The sequence below is a fragment of the Lepeophtheirus salmonis genome, chromosome Z (genome assembly GCF_016086655.4).
Source record: "Lepeophtheirus salmonis chromosome Z, UVic_Lsal_1.4, whole genome shotgun sequence".
Taxonomy (NCBI): domain Eukaryota; kingdom Metazoa; phylum Arthropoda; class Copepoda; order Siphonostomatoida; family Caligidae; genus Lepeophtheirus; species Lepeophtheirus salmonis.
This window is the reverse complement of record NC_092584.1, coordinates 13,571,548-13,596,927: the sequence shown is the minus strand read 5'-3', so window position 1 is coordinate 13,596,927 and position 25,380 is coordinate 13,571,548. Positions and strand designations below refer to the sequence as shown.

The following is a 25,380-nucleotide window of genomic DNA, read 5'->3' as shown; positions in this document are numbered from 1 at the left end:
ACATAGATATTGTACAATCTTACCATTATTATTAGTTGTGGGTGATTGATATCATTAATTTAATGTATGTACATACAAAACAACTTTTTATTCATGATTAATTATGTTTATCTGTATATGTGTTTGAACATTAACGTTGCCTGGTTTGTTGTAAGTATACAAACACAGGCCTGGATATTCATCATTCTTTATTTTTAAGATAGCAGAGATATGTAAAAGGAAGGAATACGCTATTAAGTCTTAAATTATTTTATATTTGCAGGGAAACCTGAAGGCCTCAAAAACTGTACAAATGTTAATCAAACACAAGAGTCACTCACAGTCCTCTGCAGTCCGGGATTCGATGGCGGAATGGATCAAAAGTTTATACTGGAGGTGAGAGGAATAGTTTATTTATTTACGCAATAGTGTTGATTCATATTAATAACACTAGTCAACAAATCATTTGCCTTGGGTGCAGATGATGTATTTTTGATTTATTTTACTTCAGAAAAACATGAAATGATCTTCATAACTTACACCTTCCTTTTTCTTTCTTTTTTTGTAGCCTACATTTTATATATTATAAATTTAAGCAATGAATTTATTATTAGGAAGTTGTTTGTCTTCACTAAATAACTAAAATATTTTTAGAATTTGAAACATGTACTTTAGACCTCTACCAAAATGACTTTTTCATCAAGCATATGCAAATTGAGATTTTTTCCATTTTCCAAGCTTTAAACTAACTACCTATATAAAAATTTATTTTGGACGTTGGTTATTTCTGCTGTAGAGTAATTTAGTTATATTATCTACCTGTTTTTTTCTTGTAGTTTTTTATAAATACTGCAAAATTAGAGAAACAATTCTTTGTTTTCATTGTAGATAGTCAGAGGTTGGTGTGATTGCATTATAAGTAGTACCAAATGAAAGCTAATAATTCTTTTGGATATGAAAGTTTAAAAAATCAACATTTGTGAAATTTTTTATTTATTTTTAATGTACAAAATAACAAATAATACTATTTTTTAGGAAAATCGACTTAGGATTTGCCACTTGTTCATTGTGGCTTCCTTCAAATTATGAAATTAATCCCATGGGTACTCTAAAATTTTAGTCAGCTACTTCTCTGCTCCGGCTGAGTTGGCATATCACTCTCAGCCACATCATTAGTCAATTTTACTTACCTCACATACTTATGTCCTTTTTTGTAGTTGTTATTATTACCCCAAGTATCAGCAGGAGTATTTGAGATCATCACATTTCCCACCCAGAGCATCAAACAGAAAGTGAGACTCTGATCTTACCAGGTCTGTGAGAACCACAGTGGGTTTGATGACAGGAAACACTGGCTTACCTTTTATGTAACTCTCAAGTTTATATATTAGCAGCTGGTTAGTTTAGACCTTGGTCAATGGCAAAAATATATGTTTGATGAAAAAAGTACTATTTAAAGAGGTACATTGTACGTAGAAGCAATATCAAATATATTTTTTCTTGTATTTAGATCTTTCAAGACGAAAAATATCACCAAATGATGTAAACATTGTTAACCAATATTTTTTTTAAATCACAAAATCAAACTTTTAGATCATAAAGGTTATTTTCATATGTTTCTAGAGATGAAAGGAATCAAGAGCACACCATTTTAACAGAACGGTAAAAAAAAAAAAAAAAAAAAACAGTTTGTAACACACAAAAATAAAAATTTTCGGGTGATAAAAGTCATTTCCATTTGTTTTTTTAACATTTTAATTGCTCTTGATCAGGATTTCCCATATAAAATTAAGAATTTGACTTTAGATGAGGTTTAGCAACGAACGTGTTTAACTTAAGCTCTGCGCTTCATATTACAAAAAGAAAAGAAACAAATCTAATTTATTAAATCAAAATTTGTCTGTAATTTTGTCTATTCAATGACGCTGAATAACTCTGATAAATGTTGGGTACCCTAAGCAAGTTTGTTAATAAAGTAAAAAAGGTGTTTGTTTTTTGGGGTTTTTCTTTTAAATGTACGTTATTAATTTATACACAAAAATATAGATTCATATAAAACGTCTACATCAGGAGTAATATTGATTTGATTTTAAATTTTTTAATGCAAAAATCGCTTGAGGTAGATAAATAAAGACTCCATTATTTATCTATTTATATTTATTTACAAGTATATTTATTTTATTTTCTTATACTATCACTTTAATGCTTTTTGAGGATCAACATCGAAGTATGTAATTCGAGCTTATATGTATATTTTATATTATATTTTGATATTTGCAGCGGGGGATAATGATAATTTCCTTTGCGTCATGGTTCTTTACAGCTTATCTAATAAAACAAATGAAAGCTAAGCTGCACTTCCCCCCAAAAAATTTCAAATTTTCAGGATCACCAGCTTCATTTTCAGTATTTTTTTAATTTTAAATACCTACAGGACAAACTTTTTGCATCACTTTTTATTGCTTAGATCAAAAATGACTCTAGGTATTAGACTTTGCTTTATTATTAAATAAGTAGATGTAGCAGTGTAACTCCATGTGACCAAATAAAGGATAATTTTACCGCCTCCTCCCCCCTTCCCGCCAAAAAAAATCCTGTTTCTCAAGAAAAAAAGGAAAATAGTTTATAAAGTTAATTTCTTATCCAGAACAAATTGTTTTTTTTAGCTCTTATAGTCCTCAGAAAAAGAAATTGGGGAAAATAGCAATATCAGGGCGTAAAAATAACACGGTCAATTTTTACCGTGTTGACCGAAATTTTTTGGCATTTTCGTTTATATAAAAAAATCATGAATAATTTAATTTTCTTGTAAAAGGGTTATCCAAATATGTGGAATTCTACTCCTAAAAATTCTGGCAAAATGTGTTGCTCTACTAAGAAATTCTTCTCTTGATCATAGATGCATAAAAAAGTAGTTCCCCCAGAAACTTTCCTATGGTGTAACACTCATTTGTTGTATTGATGATCGATCCTTTTTCTCATTTGATATCCTCCAGAATATATAAGAATTGCAAAAACAATCAAATAAAAAGTCTGTTTCTCATCACGGGCTATCCTTATTTTTATTTATCTGAATGTAAATATGTACATAATATCGATTTATTATTTACTATTATGAACTCTTAATAATAGTCTCCTCATATGGAAAAGTCAAGAGCGTTTCTCCCAACCCATTAATTCCTTACGACGCAATAAAAGACCAAACTGAAATTATAAATAAATCTTAACTCGTCTCACCTTATGTTATTTTCTTTACAAATAAATGTTCCCGAGTAGACAATTAAAATCTGAACACTTTGAATTTTAAACTTCAACAAAAAATAATTTATTAATTAACAATAGAATTTCAACAAAGTTAATACTATAAACAGATGTGTTGCTGAGCTCTTTGTATCATTAATTAAGCGGGAATAATGGTTTCCAGGTGGAGGCGGAAAGAAGAGCACCCACTGCAGATAGAGTCATCTGTCCTGGCGTCCAGAGCTGGCTGACAGTGGCTTTCAAGGTTTCGGTGTTTGGATGACAGGCACTCCAGGCCTTCCCTTGACATGCACCTATAAGTTGTAGTCAAGGGAGTAGGCAATAGGACTATAGGGGCGACCAAAAGTGTCCAAAAAGAGTTCTAAAAAACTCAAAAGAGTCTTACAACAGGGTAAATGGGTTTATTTCATTACTTGTGGCAAAAGCAGCCCCTCCATCCTAACAAGGCTCTTTCGACCCACTTTTAGATATATCTCCGGACAGTCTCGAGCGAAATCTCTAGATCTGTTGCATGGGGCCTCATAGACTTTAGGGGATTAAACTGGGCTGTTTTCTTTAACTCCTCCGGGTCCAGTTTGAAGTTTTTACCAGAGCCCTTCTTCCTTTCCAACGTTTTTATACTTGCTGACGGCATAGATGGTGGTCCTGGTGACGCCCAATGTCTTGGAGTATACGAAATTTTGATTACGTTCAAGTGGCATTACCTCGACTTGTACGTACTCTAAAGATCTCAGATTTGTTTTGTTTTGTAATTAATTGAGTATGGTTTAACATATTGAAATATGAAGTCATTTCAATCACTCAATCTTCATTAATGATTGAATTAGAAAGTGCTCCATTTCAATATACCACAACGTAGTATGAAACGCTAGTATCTTTATAAAAAAAAAGACCCTGGTCATTTCAAGAATATTGAGGAGGAGAACAGCTGATCTGTCATGACACTTTATTAAATTAGTTGCAAACAGCTATGAGATGAAGAAAATAAAGACAAACCCCACCCCGTATCGAGCAATGATTTTGTTAGTAATTCCTCCGATATCCATCCTCAATTTTACTTCAAGCACAACAAGGCTTAATAACTCCACATCAAATCCTCGGAGTTACTCTTTGTTTTTACAAACAATAATGATTATTTATTTCTTATGCTCTTTGCTCTATTAATATAGATATTAATGCAGTCCTCAATATGCATAAATACCTTATTCATACCTTGCTTATTTGCCTTGAATTCAATCTATCTTTTTTTTAAATGAGTAACTTATGCAAATCCGTCCATTTTAAAAGGATATTTTTTTGAATTTCATTTAAAAGTTGTTGTTTTTTGACACATTTATTAACAAAACAAATATTTGACGGCTTGCTTATTAATTATATCCGTATCTACATAGTATATACATCCGTAATGAGCCTTGTCATTAAGAAATTATGCATATATGGGATTCTAATATTATCATCTTGCATTTTTAAGGCTTCCAATAGTATATAACATGTGTATATATTATAATATATGTACATATTAATAAAATAAATATTTTCCACATAATATTAATATCATCATATATTTGAAAGCAAACTGATTGGATAAAAAATCAAAAAATATATATATTTTTGACCTGTCAACAACAAAGACAGAAAATACTATTATTATTATTATTTATGAAACTGTATTTAAATTAAGGAACATCCAAAATGTTCATTTCGGGGGTAGATGGTAATGCTACAATCGACAATTATTCTCCTTGAGGAGGGGAAAGATTGAACTTATATCCACATGGACACAAAAATGTGCGAAAATGCCATACATTATTTCATCATACAAATGTATATTTTTTGAAATTAGAGTGACGTTTCTTTAAGCCTTTTTTCGTGTTACGGGTCAAAAGACCCGTTTTCAACTTTAACCGACTAAACAAATCAATTTCTATTCACAGAAAATTAATTTTTTCGTAAATTAAAAAATGGAATACAATTTCAACTATAAAGCTTAAAAATTAATCAAAGAAAAATTAGTACTCTGCCATTAGGTGAATGGAGTCCAGTTATAGGATCAAAGTTTTTGGGTTGCAGTATCAAAGGAGGAAAAAAGACTGTATTGGGCATATTGAGAATCTGATTTAAATTGGGTTCCACTTTGGCCTTTAGTAGAAGCCTATAAAACAATATATTTTCGTCAAAATTTGAATTTCCAGACGTGTATTGACTTTTATAACACATTTTTAATTCCTCCTCTAGTCCTATGTAAAGCATCAGCTCTACGAATATTGGCAGATTTGGCAATCAAAGAGGAGATTAAATGGTTTTTGTTTCTCTTGACAAGACTTATATTCCGGCTCTTAAAAGACTTACAAACCATCTTGGTGGTGGATTTGTACTCTTCAAATTGCGAAAGTTTTACCCAAAATGTATATATTTTTTTTAATGGATATGACCAATCAACCAGCATCTGTGTAATTCTAGTATATATTTTTGGATTATGCTCATACATGGACAGCTGTACAAAGATTTATACGGGACGGGATCCTGTCTTTGATACTACGTCAATAGTGGATATTGTAAGACAAAATGGATCCAAAAAAATATTTTTTTAAGGGTATCAAAAATCCTAGGGACTTTGAAATTAAACCAATAACTGTAATATAATTATTGTTTATGACTTGAACCGCAGGACGAACTCCTTGTTAAATAAAAGAAAATATCGTTTTCCTTAGCAAAATGATCAAGACATCATTTACTTCTAGGGCATGGCACTTAAAGATGAGGATTTTGCCTTCATGCGCTGATATAGCAAACAAGATATGTCAAAATTTCATAGCAAAAAATTGAAACTACAATAGACTTGGGCTAACACGAATCAAAAAAAGTTATGTCTCAATTTTAGATTTTGACAGACTGGATTATTTATTACGATCCCTTTAAAGATTGATGAAAGTTTCTGTAATTCTACTTTGCATGCGTTTGTCGAGTGCTCTTTAGACTCTTTTTTAATTGAGTGTGTTACTCTAAATATGGAGGGGGAAATACCTTAAAGGCAAAGACGAAAAAGTGCAGAAAATTGGACAATATTTTGTTCTTTTGAGCGACAAAACTCTTATTGACAATGAATTGGTATGTGGAGAACCAACATTTAGAGAAAACGTAAATGCAATGGTTTTATCCTCTCCAACAAGATAGTGTTTTTATTGAAAATACCAAGGATGGGTAGTGATTTCTAGGATCATACTATTGACATTGGCAAATACAAATTTTGTGATTCAACTAGATATAAATCCACTATAAAACTAACCCTTTCATCGAAGGAGACCAATGGATTAATTTTTATATATTTTTTAATTTAGTGTCTGATTGTTTGTTATGATTATTTGATAATTAGAATGTTTAATTGTTATTAGATGTAGGGCTTGACTAGGAGTACTAATTTTAAGCTAAAATGCTTATTTATGTAAATACAACGCAATTCCTCCTAGAAATGTCATATATTATTATTTTATGTGATGTATATATCTACATATATATGATATGACTAACTTTTTAAGAAAAAAAATCCTGATCTATTCACAGAAAGTTTATTTTTTGGAAAAAAAATTTTAATTTTCATAGCTATTGAGAAAAAAATTTCAATTATTAGATTTCAAATATTAATTTTTTGGGGAAAAACATTCTAATAAAAAACAAAAAATCCTATATTTGGAGGTAGCTACATCCCCTTACCCCATCCCCTGCAGACGCACCTCCGCAAGTCAAGTCAACAACAAGTACCAATGTTGTTTAAGGAGATGGTATTAGATTCAATACGTTATATTTCAGGTAGTAACATTATAGGAACAATATTGTTTTAATTGCATTTCTTTTGAGGTTAATAGAGTGACATAGAAAAATAGCTTGCGCTTAATCTGAATGACTTAGTTTGTGCCATAACTAACGTTATCAATTCAATATTGTTGTTGAAGCGAAGGGGTGGTAGAAAATTCGAAGGCAAATTATATGTAAAATACTTCTTCTTTCTATTTTTTATACGAAATTTTTACCCATATAACCTTTTTTGAAGTAGATTTTTATTCATCATAACAACATTAGATTTGGGCATCAACAAAAAAAATATATGTATATATAGTTGAAATACTATCATTTTATTATTGATAAAAAGTTCTATAAAATATTGATTATTTTTAACCTACTATTGATACTAAAAATGTACTCATTCCCCTTGATGAAATTGAGTTTGATATGGGGAATAACAGATGATATTACATTTGCAGTAACATGTATATATTAAATTTAAAAAAAATAAGAAATAGACCAAGCAAAAGATCGACTAAAAGGGAATAAATTTTATTATTATGGGGTGCAGAATATCCCATTTCACTAACAAAGACCCAACATAAGTACAACTTTGTAAAAAATAAGGAACTGAAAGAAACGCGGTAATCCTGACGATTTGAGGAATGTTTGGGGGTAGAGCAGCTAACCTCTCATGCCATTTTATTAAATAAGCAACAAGTAGCCCTGAGAGAAAGGTAATGCTCACAAATCCCACACTATCAAAGACATGAGTAGGCATGAATTACTCCGATGTTGATCTTTTATTTCTACTCTGAGATCAACAAGGACTTACACGAGTAATAAATGATGAAAAACGGTCACAGTTTGGCCATGTTAAAACGCTAGAATTTTGAATCAGGTTTTGAATATAATTGAATGTGGAAGAAAAGAAGTTGATGAATCAGGACTTCAATAATAATAATGACAACTGCTAACGAAGACAATCATTCTTCAGATTACTTATTTTGTAAAAAAACGGGTCATTTAAAAAATACACAGGATTTACATCACTGATTATTGTATTGAGTAGTTAAATATAAGAGTGCTTATGAAAAACTGTGAGTGAGACGAAGGATTTCTTGGCGAGTCAATACTATTAAAGCAACATTTATCTTATAGTTGCCATCTAATTAAAATTGGGCTCTAAGGGAACTCTACATCTTTTATGAGCACGCAAAAATGTCCAACCCGTGGACTCCTTGTGGATTCTTTAGTGCCTCTTCATACATTAAAAAAGATTTATTTTGATTATTTGCAAATTTTGTAAGATATTAAAATTATGGTGTTTTTTTTGGCTATATAGAGGATTTGTATTCAAAAGTGGTTCGCTAATTCTCTTTTTTGCATTCAATGTTTTTGTCATAAAGAGAGATTTCACTTACATACTGCATTCATTGATGTTTGTGCATTTACCATTTAGAGGAGGGTGTCTAGACAATAATTACTAAAATCAATTTGGGTCAGTCATTAATTTGTGTCTTTTACATACGCATGGTCGTAATACTAAAGCGTGCTTAATAACTTATGTAGAAACAAGGAATGGGTTACATTTTTTTAATTCAAATCCTCTGGTTCATGGATAAATGTACATAATTATGTACTCAAATGTTCAACGGGTAGTTTTGAAATACTTCTAATTATAAGGGAAACAATTACGTATGTGCTTGTATCTGCTAGCACATAATTAGACACATTGGAACGGCGTAGGTAAGTGTACAACGCTATTGTTGTTAAAGTCCTTATTCATTAGGTCCAGTCCAGTCTTAGGATCGGTCTTTCGAACTATGCGTACTAGAACTGATATAAAAAAGTAGAAATAAAGGGGAGTAACGTCATCAAGGACCAAAATTTATATGTTTTTATTACTGAAATCAACCGGACCGAGACTGAACTGTATAAGGACTCACATAACACTAGACAACGAGCTCGGGAGGAATTATTATCTTCAACTCAATGTGCGTTGGGTTATTTTCATGAGCTCACTGACACGCAGCTACTCAATACTTGGATGTTCTCTCCTCAACAAGAATAATAAAAACTTGAGCAAACCAGGGAGTACTTTCATATATAAACTATAAAGTGCTCGTTATTAAAAAAGTGTAATCAACTCCTATGCAGCATAAAGTTGTATAAGTTGACGTAAAGGCAAGCAGGATTTTATTTACTTTGATATGCCATTCTTATACAACTCAATACATATATTCTCATTTTTCTTTTAATGTAAAGGGAAAGCTTGAATCTTAGATCAAGTAGCAAGTTGGGATTGAGAGTTTTAATGGTAATTTTTATGTTACATGGTTTAAATAAAAATAACAACTGTCTGTATTATTGGGTGGGCGGTCAAAGACCTGACTAATGTTGCATATGTAGTATTATTCTATAGTTGGCGTACTATCAATTGGTTATTGGCCTTCTTTCAGTATCTGCTAAGTTGCATGGACAAATACATGTAATGACGTGGGAGAAGTATTTATCTTCGTCTACAGATCCAATTTTAATTCAACTCTAAATTAAAATCTAAACATTATCCTGTAGGTTTGTTAGCCTTACAATGTGGCAAAGAATACTAATCGAATAGTAATTATCACCAAAATAATACAAATTGCATAATTATACTATCAATCATCAAAAGAATATTAATTTTTTGAATTTTTCTCATAACATATAAATGTTGAATGATTAATCTCATTTTTTGGTTGCAACTTGTTACATTTTCTTTGACCTCATTTTGCCTTAGATGGCACTAAGAATTATAGTTATAGCACTTATTACTTTAGAGGATTGAAAGACTTTTTGTTGTTCCAAACTAAACAGTCTTTTTATTTTCGAAGATGACTACATGATTCCATAATTTGAAAAAAATTTGAAAGTAGGTTATCTTACCAAAGGGACAAACCTTCAAATTTAATATGAATGCAAAGCAGGATTCCTGTGTGCAGTTCATAAAAGAGGAAATCCAAATTCTAGAGGGGACTATGACTGGGATTGAGGGATTGAGAAAACATTTTTTTAAATGTATTCTTGAAATTTCTTCATAACTTTTTTGATATTGATGACGGTTTTGTATAGAACCGAGAATTTATTTTTACACCTCATTGTAGTCACTGCTCTGAGCATATTTACAAATAAACGGTACCTAATGAGAATAATTTAGAATGACGTCACAATTCTGCGGTTTTTGTTGAATAAATTTTAAACTATGTTTATATTCCCGTTAAGGTAGGAGTATAACAAAAATGGAGAGTAATTCTTGGGATTTGTTATGAAATTATAATTGTAATTCCTTGTTAGACTAGTGATGATAGCTAATCTGTTCTTCTCCAAAACATTATTTTAATTTTCATGGTTACCATGTTGATTTTTGATATCTTTTTTATATTATTGATATACCCAAAGTGTTCCTAATTAGTATGAATGATTATAACACTTATTGACATCAACTGTCTGATTTATGAATTTTTAGATTATAAAAATAAATTAGTGTTATCAAAAGGAGAATCTCCGATATTTAAAACAGCATTAATACTAGGAAAATATTATAATTATATTTGAATATATATATATATTACTATTTTAAATATACCAAAGATAAGAAGGAATCCTTCTTTCAGAAAGAGAGAGATTAAAGAATGAATTAATACAAACAAAAGTTATTTTTTTTAATAATCTGTAAAACTGTATTTTTTCTATACGAAAGTCCCATATCTACATATGTAAAGTTGCTGATATAAATTATTTGAGGGAGTTGAAGCCTTTACTAATACTGTTTCAAAAAAAATGGCATGGCCGTTTTTTCACTTTTCCAGCTACAAAATATTATTTTCCATAAATGACTGCTAATTTTGATAACATACATCAAATTTTGAGATTAAAATATCCATAGGGGGGAGTCTTTGCCCCTGCCCCCTTTGACACTGACACACTCCTTTGGGTATTGTCCTGTGTACAACATTTTAGCTTCTTTCAATTATAAGGGCATTACATTTTTTGTTGAAAATTTGCCCAATTTGTTTAATCATTACTAATCCAATTCTGTGTATGCCTTTGGCAACATGGAGTCCCTTTCTGTACTTTAATATGAGTATATGACGTCATTAAAAATATTTCATGTATACACAATATACGGGAACAAACTTTCTCTAAAAACTACATGTTATTGTCTACTTCCAGATCTACGACTCACGGACACGATTAATCATATCCAACGTAACAAACTCAAAACCAGTATTTTATATCCATGGACTCAGCTCAGGAACAGAGTACTATGTGGAGATCTATGCCGTCAACTCTAAAGGGAAGTCCATTAAAACGCACTTTGAAACCTTTACTCTACAAGTAAGAATGATTTTGTTGTATACCCATAATAACAAAACAGAGTCTGTGAAAACACTTTTTTAATAACGAGCGTCTGTAGTTAAAACTCAGCGCATCATATTTAAAAAGAAAAGAAATGGGGTTTTACATCAAAAAGAGAAAAATTAATGAATGCAGGGGTGTGACCAGGTGTTATGTTGTTGTTATTTGGGGGGGGGGGAATTTTTTGGGGGAAAAAATTGAAAAAAAACAAAAAAATTTAGAAAAAATTTAAAAACTTACATTTCAAATGTAATTTTTTTTTTTTTTCTAATTTCCAAAATCAACGACTATTTTCGAAAAAATACATAGCTATTTTCAAAAAAAAATAATTTTATTTAAAGAAATTGAAAAAATTAAATTTCTAATATGAACTGTTTTGAAAAAAAAATTAATTATTAATTTTTTTGTAGCTAAATTTTAAAAATACATACCCATTAAGAGTTTTTTTTTTTTTTTTTTTTAATTTATTTAAATTTCAAATATTACATTTTTTGAGAAAAAAAATATATATATTAAATTTTCTATTAAAAGCAAACATTCCTGATTTGGGGGCTACAGTCCTTTCAGCCCACCTCTTACGGACATCCCTGCAATGGGACTTTCGATGAGGGTTACCACTCAGCACGTCATACTGAAAAAGAAAAAAAAAGGCGCAGTACATATATAAAATTTAAAATATCACTTTATTTGAGGTTTAGCAACGAGCGCGTGTCTAGCTAAAACACAGCGAGTCATATTATAAGAGAAGAAGAGTACATTTAATAAATAAAAAATTGAATGTGATGAAGTTTAGCAACGAGCGTGTGTAGCTAATGAGCAGTACGTCATATTTACAAAAGAAAGAAAAGAAGAATCAACATCAGTTATATCAAAGATAGACTGCATTTTTATCTGTTTGTGGCCATTAAATAATTCTTAGTAATACATGCTAGTATTCAATCATTAGGATAATTACAAAATTTGATATTTGATGATAATAATTATTCACAAAGTGTATGCAGATATTGTAATCACATGGGGTTAGTATGGGGAATAAGCTAGATCATAATTACAGTAACTATTATAAAATTATGAATGGGTCGTCTTTTAGTAAATTGATTGTTCATCAGCTAGAGTTGAAATAAATCTTGGTGAGTATCCCTACTATGAAATGAAGTCCTGATACTGTTGTCACCCTTGCCAAAGCATACCACCCGATCATTTTGATTTTTGAGACGAGTTCAACGGTAAAAGTCTTTTCATCAGAGAGAAAAAATTACTTGGTTACGCCTGTAGCGTCAATAACGCCCTTAACTCGACCTCGGATACGGGAGATTCCGCAATTCCTACCGAATCTTAGACATCAGCTCGGATTTTGTACTCTGGTAGGATCTGTTGTTTTGTTATTCAACTGCGCCCCCTTCAAAAAAAAGTCCATTGGGTTGAGGTTTAGTGACCTTGAAGGTTAAACACTAGATCAGACAAAGTCAAAAATAAATTTTAACAAACAGGTAAACATTTTCTTTGCAGTGTAGCATAGAGAAAAGTATCTTTGCCAGACAAGTCTTCCAAATTTGTAATTAAATCATAATCCTTCGTGCAGTCTGATCTCATTTTGTGATCAGCACATTTTGTTGTTGATTAATAATTCTCTCCAGTTCCTCCCTGACTCTCTAGATAAAGGACTTGTCCAGGTTTAAGAAGATATCATAAGGAAACAATGCCTTTTCCACGTTTGCAGAATAAATACTTAGTTGATCGATCCCAAACATTTCTGGCTAGCCTCCGAGACAACAAACAACATTTATCCTGCGTATGCGCAGCTGTTGCAGGCGCTCAAAGTTCGTTGTTAAACAACGACCGTACTCTGCATACCTATCCAAGTGTGTAGTATCCAGATTCGGAACTCGGAATTGCATTTCCTGATAGAACAAGAACTTATTGTTGAATTTCAATTCAGAATCCTCCTTAAATTTCAGCGAGTGCACAAATAAAATCCTTGATTAAACACTCATTTTTTGGTTACAACTTGTACAGTTTACTTATAAATTCCAAATTCTGCACAACATATGTATAAATTAGTGATGGGATAATTAAGCGGAATCGGAGATTTCGGTGTTTTTTCTGTAATCAGGATAGGATAAGGAAAATAACGTTTCTTAGTTGTTACCGATTCTTATTTATTATTATGTTTTTCGTAATGAATTATTTATTAATTTTATAAGTTATGAAAAAATATCCCCCAAAAAAAAAAAAAATTGCTTCTAACTACAAAATGTATTATCTGAAATTATTATTTTACTTTTTTTTTCAAAGATTTTAATGTTCTGTAAATAACTATGTAATTTTGAACTTTTTCTCCGAGAAAAATTATTTTTATAAGAACAACCGGGGGGATTTTTTAGTTTTGAAATTTTTCTTTTTTTAGTTGTGGATTTGTGAAAAAAATTATATATAAAATTGTATATTTGAATTATTTTTTTCCTAAAAATTTAATTTTCAAATTTGTTTCCAAAAAATATTAATATTTTGACTTTTTTTTCAAAAAAGCTCTAAAACTTAAGCCCCAACCCCTGCTCCCCCAAAAAAAAAATATATATATATATAATCCCGTGGGCGTTCCTGATGGCTATATTGTATTTTTAAAACTATTATTGAAAATATGAAATCATCGGAATCTGTAATTTGTACTGTAATTTCATCGGACACAGTACATTTGTACATTTGTTTAAACTTGTCCCATCACTAATATATGTATCTATTTATTGGTGGGGGAAGAAAAAAATATAAATATATATATGCATATTATGTGGCATTAGTCTCTCTGCTTCTATCAAATTTCAAATACGATATCCATCCATATACATTGGTATTACATATTTATAATATTGAAATGCAAACATTTCAATATTATTGAAGAATGGATTATATTATGTAGAGCTCTATCTGGGTTCTATTACATAGAAATATATATTTTTCGGGGTTTTTAGATAGCTATATATATATAGATTGGATAGTAGTTTTTCCTTTATTTTGAATTTAATATAATGAAGAAATGAATATTTTAGTATGTTGTAGAGCAAATAAAGAATTGTTATTATTTTATTTATTTTTTGAAAGAAAATTTATTTCATTTTTTTTAATTTTTTCAAAATGACTGCTATGGTCAAAAAGAAATAAAGAAATATTAGAAAGCGGAGAAAGATAAGGGGGGATCTGCTCTAACATACAATTTAATGCTCTATCTACCAAACATTACACCGTCTAATGAATAAGTCCTGCACATCTTCTTTAACGGTATTTTTAAGAGGTGTCGTGTATTTTAATCATAAATTTGGACACATTAATGAAAAGCCGGTGTTTTTCTCTTTTAAACGAGATATTGCAATATAATATATTTCACTTCTGGACAAAGATATAGAAACAAAACGTTGTAGATTGCAATATTGATCTGCTCCGGTCAGGATATCTAAGGAAGGATATCGTCAAGTAGCTCTGGTTCAACCACCACATCATATATCGTACTTACAAGTGCCTAGAAGATGGTTTCCGTCTCAAAAATTGTCTTTGAAGCGGTAAACCAGTCAACTGGTAAACACGTTTTTGAATCCATGTTTGTGACCGCATTTTCTAAAAAAGAAGTATGTAGATCGGTATATTGTTCCAAAAGTGATTAAAAGCGCAAAAAGAAGTTTGAAGAGAGGTCATTCTTGACTCAAAAGCATCAACAATTCTGAATGTAGAAGTCTTCTTAATGGATTTTTAATTCACTCTTGTTATTTTACAAAAGGAATTCTTCTAAAACAGCAATTCTTCTCGCGATATCATAAGGGACGTGCGCAGGGCGCACCCACAAATTAATGAAGTTTTGCTGTCATTCGGGTAAATTGTGCAGCAAAGCGAAAAATTTAATATTGATTTTTTTTTTCAAAATATTTCATTTACATTTTTATTCCAAAAAATTTAACTGTTTTAAGAATAGCTATGAATGTTTCAATTTTTTTCTTTATAAAAATTTAATATTAGAAATTTCATTTTTCAATTTTTTGTCAATAGCTATGGATTTTTGAAGTTTTTTTTCAAAAAAAAATAATATTTGATACAAATTTTATGTGAATACATTTTTGAAAAATAAATTAAAGTCTTGGATTTTTTTTTTTTTAAATCCCAGAAACCAAGTCTTAGTAAAAAGTAGTAGTAAGTCTTCATTAAAAAAATATATAATCCTACTGACAAGATCTGATAATCTCTCTTTTGACGTTTCATACGTATTTTCAATACGCATTACTTTGATTAAATTCATGTATCACTGTTTAAATTTGACATTGAGTGCAAGAGTTGAGTCTTTTTATTTAGTCATACAGCTATTTGATAAAATTTCGTGTAGATTTATGGGAAATGTGTTCATTTTTTGTAGTCAAACTATTAACTCTTAAGATCCCAAAATGACGTCTCCTTCAATGATGATGCAATTTATGACGTAAATCAAAACGCTCTCTACATACAATATAGGCCACATGTTGTAACTTTTTATTATTGTGGGGAAATGACTCGGAACACCTTGGCTATCATTATTATTTTTTTTTTTCTATTACGTGTAAGAAAAAGAGCAAAAGGTTACAAACAGAACATTATTTGCAGATGTTTCAAATAATAACATCCACAGTGTGTACATAGAACATACGTACTAGTGTATCTAATGTGTCATTCTTTAGAAGAGATGAAAAAGTAGTATGTTTGTATGTACAGTAGTAAGGAAGAGAGGGAAAGATTCGAAGACTGTTTGTCTTTAGCAAATTTACTCAGAGTTGTTTTGACTTGGACACAGAGTTACGAAAAGTTGTATTACTACCACTCCAAGTCAATGTGGGTATGAGTGTTGTTTGCTTATATTAGTTAGTAAACAAAGTGACAAAGAATGATGTCATCTTAGGACAAAATAGTACAACTCACTGAATTATTATATTAGTTGGAGAAAAAATAATTTCGTATTTTCCAACCCCTTTTCTTTAAACTAAGTGTATCTTGTTCATTATTGGTCACATGGGATCAGACAATTAAGTGTTGTAAAGGTGTGATTGTTGACTACAAATGTTTTTAGTACAGTATTGCACTTGGCCAATTTAGTCGTGAATTATCTTGCGTGAATTGTAGAGGTCTATAAGTATGAAATATTGAAAAAATGTAAAAATGCGTTTAAAGCGACCAAGAAAATTGCAATGTGTGCGAGGCTGATATTCTTTCGGTTTGTGTTTCACAACAGTGGTTCGAATGATTCTTTTTTTCTTTCTCAATTCTACCCCTTATTGCGAGCAAATGGACGGTTTGAAGCTTGCGATCGAACAGAAGCGGCCAACATTGGTGAATAGGAAACAGCAAGACATCATCAAGACAATACCAGGCTTAACACATCTTTAATGATGCGGCAGAAGCTCTGGGAGCTCTGATGTGAAGTGTATGCATGTACCCTACCTAGCACTATGTGACTATCACCTGTTCCTCTCTATGACCAACGTGTATGGAGATACAAATTTGCCTCAATAGAGGAACAAGATGATTAAGTTCTAATTAAGTTACGAGTCTTTGATTGTGAAATCACACAGATGATCCCAATTGTGTTGTAGCTCGAACATATTGACACTTAGAGACATTGGAATCAATCCAAACTTGTCTACTTATATTTCAGCTATCGTTTAATGGCGTAAAGAAACCTTGTAATTAAAAATAACGGCCATAAAATCGTGTTGAAACGATACTACAAGCTTTGCAACATCACTCTGTAGATAGGTATGCTCACCTATATATATAGTTTAATTTATTTTATCTCTATGAGATGACTCGTGCATGATTTAAAGATGCTTCTTGAGAGCACAAAAATGTTATTACAATATTTTTCTATGTATCTATCAAAGGCTTTGTTTCGTATTCATGTAATTTCATACGTGGTCATTTATTCTTATATTGATCAAATTATCAATTCAGTGTACAATAATAATTTATTAACTCTTCTCTTAGTAGTAATTAATAGTTGGCAACAAGAAAAATACAGAAGATTAGGTACCATGTGTTTGTTTGTTTCTTGTTTTCAAATGGTTCTTTTCCCTTTTAAAATTGAATGTTGAGAGTGAGGATACAAAAGATAGTTGTGTATCACGTACAAGTGATTGAAATGTGTTTCTGTACTCTCTCTCTCTTACACACACATAAGAAACACACAAAAAAATAATATATATAATATTATATAAATGATTACATCAAGAAATCTAATTTATATCCCAACGTCGTGTTGAAGATAAAACCATAAAATAAATAAATATAAAAATGCTGTTGCCAAAATGAGGAGCACATATGGGTCAATTTCTTAATTAAAATGTCGAAACTATATTATGGTATTTCACAATATCAATACTACTACATACATCGTTGAGTGCATTTCTTGTATGCACAGTATACAACCATGGAAAGAAATAAATAAAGAAATATTTATATGCTTATATGAAAAATAAAACTTTATGTCATTTTATTTCATCTGCATACTTTTTCGTATTTCTGCCTCATTAAGACAGGGCCTCATAAATGGGTGGAGGGGCACAAAGGCAGTAGACAGAGCCGTTATAATGGGAATGTCTGACAACCTCCCCATCCATGGAGTGGGGACCCAAACCTTGCATTAATATTTAATTTATTGATATAACGAGGTTTCATTATGCAATCAAACGAGAGCTGAAACCAAAATAACTATGTTATATTTTTATCCCATGTCTCTCTGTGTCGGAGTAACAACCAAAAAGCAACGCGTATACAATCTTCTCAATATTTGTATCTGTACTAAGACTGTTGCTATGTTTCTCCAAAATGTTTACAACATCAAGAAGCCAATTACAGCCCTATACAGCCAAAAATAACCAAAAATTATGCGGCAACAGTATGGCTGACTTCTAGCCTGCGTCCTGACTTCAACCCCTGGACTTCGCAGTTTGGAGTGTTTTGTAGAATAATTTCTACCACGACCCTTATCTAAATTTGGATCCGATCCGAGCTGCCATAATGACTGCGTGGTCCGCCATGGACACGATTTTCACCCTCATGAGCTTCCAACCTGTTCGCCGGCTGTTATTTCTTGTAAAGGAGGATATATTGAATAAAAATTATAGCTAAATTTAAACATATTTCAAATTGGTTATAAGTTGTTTTTTCTCGATTACATAAAAATGAAGAATTTTGTAACTTAGTTATGCCTCTTGTAGTTTTGGGTCCCGAATCTGTAGAGGTACTGATTATCTGGAACCATTTGGACTTTCAAAACGAAAGTTTTAGAATACGATTTGCTGAGTTCCAAAGCTCATAATTACCGCAAATTTACCAATTATGAACCCTTAGCTGCTGAGGAGATAAGACTTCTTATCATCTCAGCAATTGCACTTTCTTTGACAACTCCAGACACCTCGGAATCAGGATGGAAATTGGGTCTTACAAGGCTTTTAAAAATATATAATCTTACTATAAAGAATTCTGATACTCTTAATGATGAATTCCTTATTGTATTTTGTTCTTATTCGCTTGTTTTCCTGCTCTTGTGTACTTCTATAATGTCCTTCGAATTATTTATATGAAAGGAATTTATTTAGTTGTTTTCGCTTTCTCAAATACGAGTATTTATAATAATTAGGTATGTTTTTAAGAAAAGGATCGTTATAAAATAAAATGGTGGTTGTTTAAAACAAAGAAAAAACTTCATTTCTTTTAAAACATATGCATACTTTTTCGTATTTCTGTCTCATTATGTCAGGCCCTCATACGTGGAGAGGCGCAAAAGTAGTAAGTAGACACCCTTGCCCTCCATGGGTTGTTAATGTCGAGGAAAGTAGGGTGTGGGTTGGAATTAAGAGGTTTTTTGTTAAATAAGCCACCTCATCTTCGAATCTGAAAAAATCTAAAAATAGAACATTTTTTATGGCAAATATAAGCCTCGCACATATCTTTTCTGGTGGGAACAATACAAAAAAAATCTTATAGAGTTTCTTCCTGCATAGTAATTTTTTTTCTATCAAAAAAAAACAAAATAACACAAAACTATTATTAAATTGAAAAAATACATAAGGGAACCTTTCCTCCGAAAAAAAAAACGACAAAAGGCCCACATTCAATTGGTAGTTAGCCAATTCTTCCTAACTAAGGAAGAACTATTCAATAATTATTGTGAATTGTTCACAGGAGCTAATTATAATTCAGCCAATCAACTTTCAGAACACTGAATTAAAGAAAACAAGTAGAAATATCGACAGCTGACCATGAAATACACTGTACATATATTGTTGTATTAGGATATAAGTCACATAATGTTCTTTATTGTTATAATATTCTTTTGATAGAGGCTGCGTGTCAAGCAGATGGGTTACTTAATCAAGATTTGAGTTTTGAGCTTCTTTTGAAGATGAATTTGATCAAAAATCGTCTTAAAGACTCTCAGGTTGTATTTCGTAATGCACTCATCTGAGGCTTGTATCATTGCACATTAAACATTTTAACCTCTGAGTTGAATCAAATTTTTATTAAGACAGTTTAAGGTGACTATTTTTCTTTAGAAACAACGATTAGAGAGTAGGTCAATATTGGGCATGGGAGATTCAATTAGTTCATCTTGAAATAAAATGGTGTAAATTTTGTGATTTTAAACTAATTCATATACAAAATTCATTTTTTTAATATGGTTATTGTTAGATTTTATTTCTCAGACAAAACCAAGAGTTGAACTAAAGGTTTTGAACAACATTAGTATAGAGACAATATTTTAATTATTTTTAAAAATATAAATATTTATTTTGTTATTTTGTTTAAAGCAATTTACACTAAAAATAAGCAAGAATTCCTTCGTTGTTCTATTTCTAATCGCTTAACGATGTTTTTCTCAATAGAAGTCACATCCTTAGTTATACTTTAATATGCTTGGACTTATATTTTTATTTTTTTAACAGATGCAATGGACAGTTGCTACTTCTAGCTGAAGTATAGGTGGATTCGGTGTAGATCCAAGCCCAAAAGCCTGCCGTCCTAACTACATTTTGCAAATACAAAAAGTGTCCCTGTACCAAACTTTCCAGCTTGACGTTTATATCTAACGTAAAATAATTCCTTTAAAACTATTCGATGACGTCATTTTTGATTTGACACACTTTGAAAAATTAGCTGAGTTGATGTTATTGACTATTTGTAAGTGTTACACTTAAAATTAAATTTATCGGTATTTACTTTAGCAAAGGCGTACACAGGGGGGTCGGAGGGGCTGTGATGGCTGGATGAATATATTTTTGTTTTGTACTAGAATATTTTTTCGTTTGGAGTACAAAATTTTAAAAGAAATTAAAAATTATTTAAGAATTAAAAAAAAAAAACAATTATAAATATCTAATCTTGTGTGATATTTGACTTCATCAAGAGTTGAACTAAAGGTTTTGAACAACATTAGTATAAAGACAATATTTTAATTATTTTTAAAAATATAAATATTTATTATTAATTGTGATGTTTTAAATATACATATTTAGTTCTTATGAGTATATATTGGAATATTCTCATATTTTGGACTGCAAGCTGGCCAAAAGTCCGACTTATCCCAATTAATTCTAGGAGAATCCACCTCTAAGCAGAATACAAGATCTTGTGTTCAAAAAAGTATTAGGTATCAGAGGCTACCACTGAAGCTGGGCTGAAGGGGCTATAGCACCAAAAAAAAAAAAAAAAAAAAATCCAAAATGTTTTTAATTTTTGAAGTTTCATGTTTGTAATTTTTCAAAAAAAAATTTTTTTTTTCAAAAATTTTTCATTTCTCAATTTTTTTTTCAAATGAACCAAGATAACCCTTTGTTATAGATTTATGTAATTACCTATGGGGATGGATGGAATCAAACTTAGTTCAAACACATTCATAAGTTCCGCTTGAAAAAAGTCTGGATCCAATTTGTTTTCTTCAAGATATTATAGTCAATTTATATCAACAAATAGTTTCTGAAGAATCCTTTGTGTGTATTACAAATTGCACTTAAAATAGTATCATTATCAATCAAATACAAGATCTGTACTATAGCAATTCCTATAATATAACTTTAAAAGAATTTATTTTAAATTTTAAAGAACCAGCAAGCCTATTATTATGAATATATTTGTACATCTTGACTTTTTTAACTGTAGAGCCTCTGTATTCAATAAATATAATCATCAATTTGGTAAATGAGGTAGAAAGATTGGGGGAATATCTAATTGATTGGGGGATTTATATTTTAGGTATTCACATGACTGAGCAAATCCTTCCAATACCCAATTTAATTCAAATATATTTATTTCTAGCCCGCAGAGAAACAGTTGGCAGCCACAACAACGGATCTTGCATCCAATAACCCAATGCGCCTCTTCCCCATAATTGGAATCCTTGTCACAGTAATTCTCTTCCTCATCATTTTCACCGTCATCATAGTTATTGTGGTTAAAAAGCATCGTAATGCATCTTCCAATTATATGAATGGCTCACCTGTTAGTGCAGGATCCATGAGCTCCATTGCAACCACTGCAAATTCAACTTTACGTCGACGAGATGACTACAGTGATCGGGAAATACCTTATGGAGGGGGAGGCGGAGGGAAAGAAAACATTCTACCCAATTCCCCTGACGTCATACCATCAAAAGGAGGTAAGATCAAGGTTATTCATTTGTTGTGTTGTTTTTTTTTTTTTTAAGTATGGAAGACGGAGCCAGGTTGTCACACACTATTAATATCAAACTCTACAACCGGATAATAGCCCCGAAATACAGCTCGAAATTTATACTTCTGTAACCTACAGAGTGGAAACTCTAAACTTTGAGGCGCATTTAATTACGATTTTATCCCTGTTATTCCATTACGAGTTTTTATAACGAAAACAAACGACAGCTAAAACAAAATTAAATAAGTGTTACGCAACCATTCCACAGACACAGATAAAAAGCCCGAAATCATTTGGTAGTTTGCCAAATAAGTAAATTATACCAACTGCTATTTATCTCTTAATTATGTACTACCCGACTATAATTGTCATAATATTTCTCTATAATTTTTAAAATGATTTACAAACACATATTTATGTTTATTCATAAAATTAAAATTCTACACATTATTGTATTCAATAATGTATTATAATATTGCTTCGTACTATTTTATTGTACGCGTAGCTATATATTTGTATATGATAACCAAAATTTATTCATAGAAATAATAAAATACCCAATGTATAGGTATACATATAAATCTGCAATGCCTACGTGGGATCAAAGTGTAAAAAGGTAGGAGCAAAAACAAAAAAGACAATACGTCTGCAATTTCCTCAGCTTCGGTCCCTGTGCCTAGAATGGTGCATCTCCATTTGGATTTACTACAAGATCAAAAGGGTCATAAAGGATGGGAATTATGTTAAAAGATGTTTACAGCATAGAAGAACAAAGACTTTTGCCTCCACACTATTGCTGACTTTTGACCTCCCTCCATGTGGCTCTCCTCCAGTCCGATTTAAATCCCTTGGAGTTGGAACTGTCTTGGAGAAGAATGTCTTCCAAACATCTCATCCAAATTTGGATTCCCTTTGAGACGGCCTTTATCAGCTTGTCGAGGGGTTATTACTTGCAAACGAGGACATATTGAATAAAATAAAGTATTTAAATGTATCTCAAAAACAATTTTAAGTTGTCTTTTCTTGATTGCATAACTTGAGTCTTTTATCAAGTTTTGGGTCCCCACTCTCTAAAAGTATATTAGGACCCCCCTCATGGACAAACTGGTTTTTGGGGAGAGGCATTCGGAGCGCTTGTCCTAAGTTTTACTTTCCATCAGAATTTGCTCAGAGTAAAACTAGTAAAATCTTATAGATGCAACCTGGAATAATTAGTCAAGAGGCAAAATTTGAACGAATAAGCATTTAAATTTTTGAAAAGGGAATTGAATTTATTTTTTTGAAAATTTTGTCAATTAAATTTGTTTAGAAAAGGCTGTCATTTTTATGTTGTGATGACTATTAAAGTTCTACAAAAGTTATGAGGGTCAATGGCCTTTATGGTTCTGCAGCACTTTCTCCGGAGTACAACTCCATAAGAGACAAACCCACAACCTTTTCCACATAATGAGACCCTTCATTTACTTTCACGATCCTCCAAATATCTTGAAAAAGTCGAGATCCCTTTCTGTCTATATTCGTCGCTTTGAACCATGTAGCAAAGTTATTACCTAATAGTTAAAGTTTGCGATAATTGAATTCCGACTTTCTGCTGTTGCTGTCTCCGATTTCGAGATACAAAAAGAAAGACCGACGTACGGACAAACTTATATGTCCAGTATACCCAAAACTGCTTTAGACACATTGTTCGTGGTAAATGAATAAGCCATAGAACTGACTTAACGATGATATCTTTTTTTTATCTCATGTTCTTATGAAGACATACATAAATAATAAATGATATTGCATAAGAAATGATAAAACTTTATCGGATTATTAATTAAAAAGATGAAAGAAAAAAAAAACTTTTTCACATTATTGATAGTCTCTTCTCTATATGTGTAGTAATGTGGTTTTACAAGTACTTGTGCAAAATTATAACTGCTTGATTACACAAGGCAGCACAAAAAAAATATAATTAATATTCCATATTATATTCTACTCGAACTAGAAATTGTCTATCTTATTATGAATCTGAAAGAAGAAAAACGTGGCCTCTCAGCCCTCCTAGCCTTCATGGCCTCTACAAAAGGTGTCTTGGGGCCCTCATATATAAGGGCATTCCCTAGTCACACTTCACAGCCCTCCTGATGGCTCAAGCAGTCACAAAGAAGTCGTTGGAGAGGAGATTCATCGATTTGGGGGGTCCTCCCTGATATTTTTCTCCAAGGTAGACTGGAAATGCTTCCTACATTTCAAGCTTTCCTGGAAAGATATCTTCTATCATTCTTCATCTAGGCTAGCTTGAAAAACAGGACACTGCACAATCTCCATAATCCTCCCCATTTCAACTTCATCATCTATGAGATCGGAGATGTTCTTTGGCTTTTTGTTCACTCGTGATGACGAGATGAAGAAATGTTTATTATGGGTTGTTTATGCAGAAAGGACAGCTGAGCCAGAATGTTAAAAAGTAATCAATAATATTTCTATAAATATTCATGAGAAAATTAAAATTAATTAGTAGTACACGTATTGCTGACACATGCTGTATGGATTCTCAATTTTATCATATAAAAAATGAATAAGAGGTTGTTGATATAATGGATGAAAATATATATGTGTAGCGATAACATAAAAACAAGCTGGGATAATTTTTCTCAATATTGCGACAGTATGATGAACGTATCTGTTGATATGAGTATTATTATTTATATTAATTCAAAAAAGTGATACAGCTCTAAGGATCCCCGGTATTTTTAACGTTAACGGAACATGATAAAATTAGGTTATTTGCTAATACTGATCATGTAACATACTAAGATGTCTCCACAATCAAAATACTAAATTTGTACATAATATGTTGATATAAAAATTCGAACAAATATCAATTATATTAATAACTTGTTGGACAAATTTTCCAAGGTTTAATCTTTTATTTGACTCTTTCAAAAGTCCTCTTCGGGTTTTCATTAAAGTGAGCATGGCTTTTTACGATTACTACCTGAAGAGTCTTTTATGTTTATTTTCCTTTAAACACTCCTTTAAATTTTAGACCTTTTTCCTTGTCTACAGGCTTGAGGGCTTGACGAGGGATTCTCTTGTAGACCTTAAGGCCAATATCTTTCTTAACTAGCCGGTCCTTCTGCTGACGTTGAACTCCCTGATTTTTTGAGAGGCTGCTGACGTATGTTCCTTATCTCAAACATTATTCAAATTGCCAGGGTAATAACCATGAGGTTTATCTCTGTCCTTTTTTTTGAAGCATACCAGAAATCACTATCGGCACAATAATAAGAAATTGAC

At 31.2% G+C, this 25,380-nt stretch overlaps 1 protein-coding gene across 4 annotated transcripts in view; it reads left to right on the top strand.

The window, feature by feature from the left end:
• Positions 1–25,380, top strand: part of LOC121130481 (protein turtle) — a 263,769-nt gene that overhangs the window by 184,101 nt on the left and 54,288 nt on the right. For all 4 annotated transcript variants that reach the window (XM_071893658.1, XM_071893656.1, XM_071893657.1 and 1 more), the window contains 3 exons: positions 263–375; positions 11,233–11,397; positions 21,742–22,081. In XM_071893658.1, the coding sequence (XP_071749759.1) occupies positions 263–375; positions 11,233–11,397; positions 21,742–22,081 (618 nt within the window). The remainder of the gene's footprint in view (positions 1–262; positions 376–11,232; positions 11,398–21,741; positions 22,082–25,380) is intronic.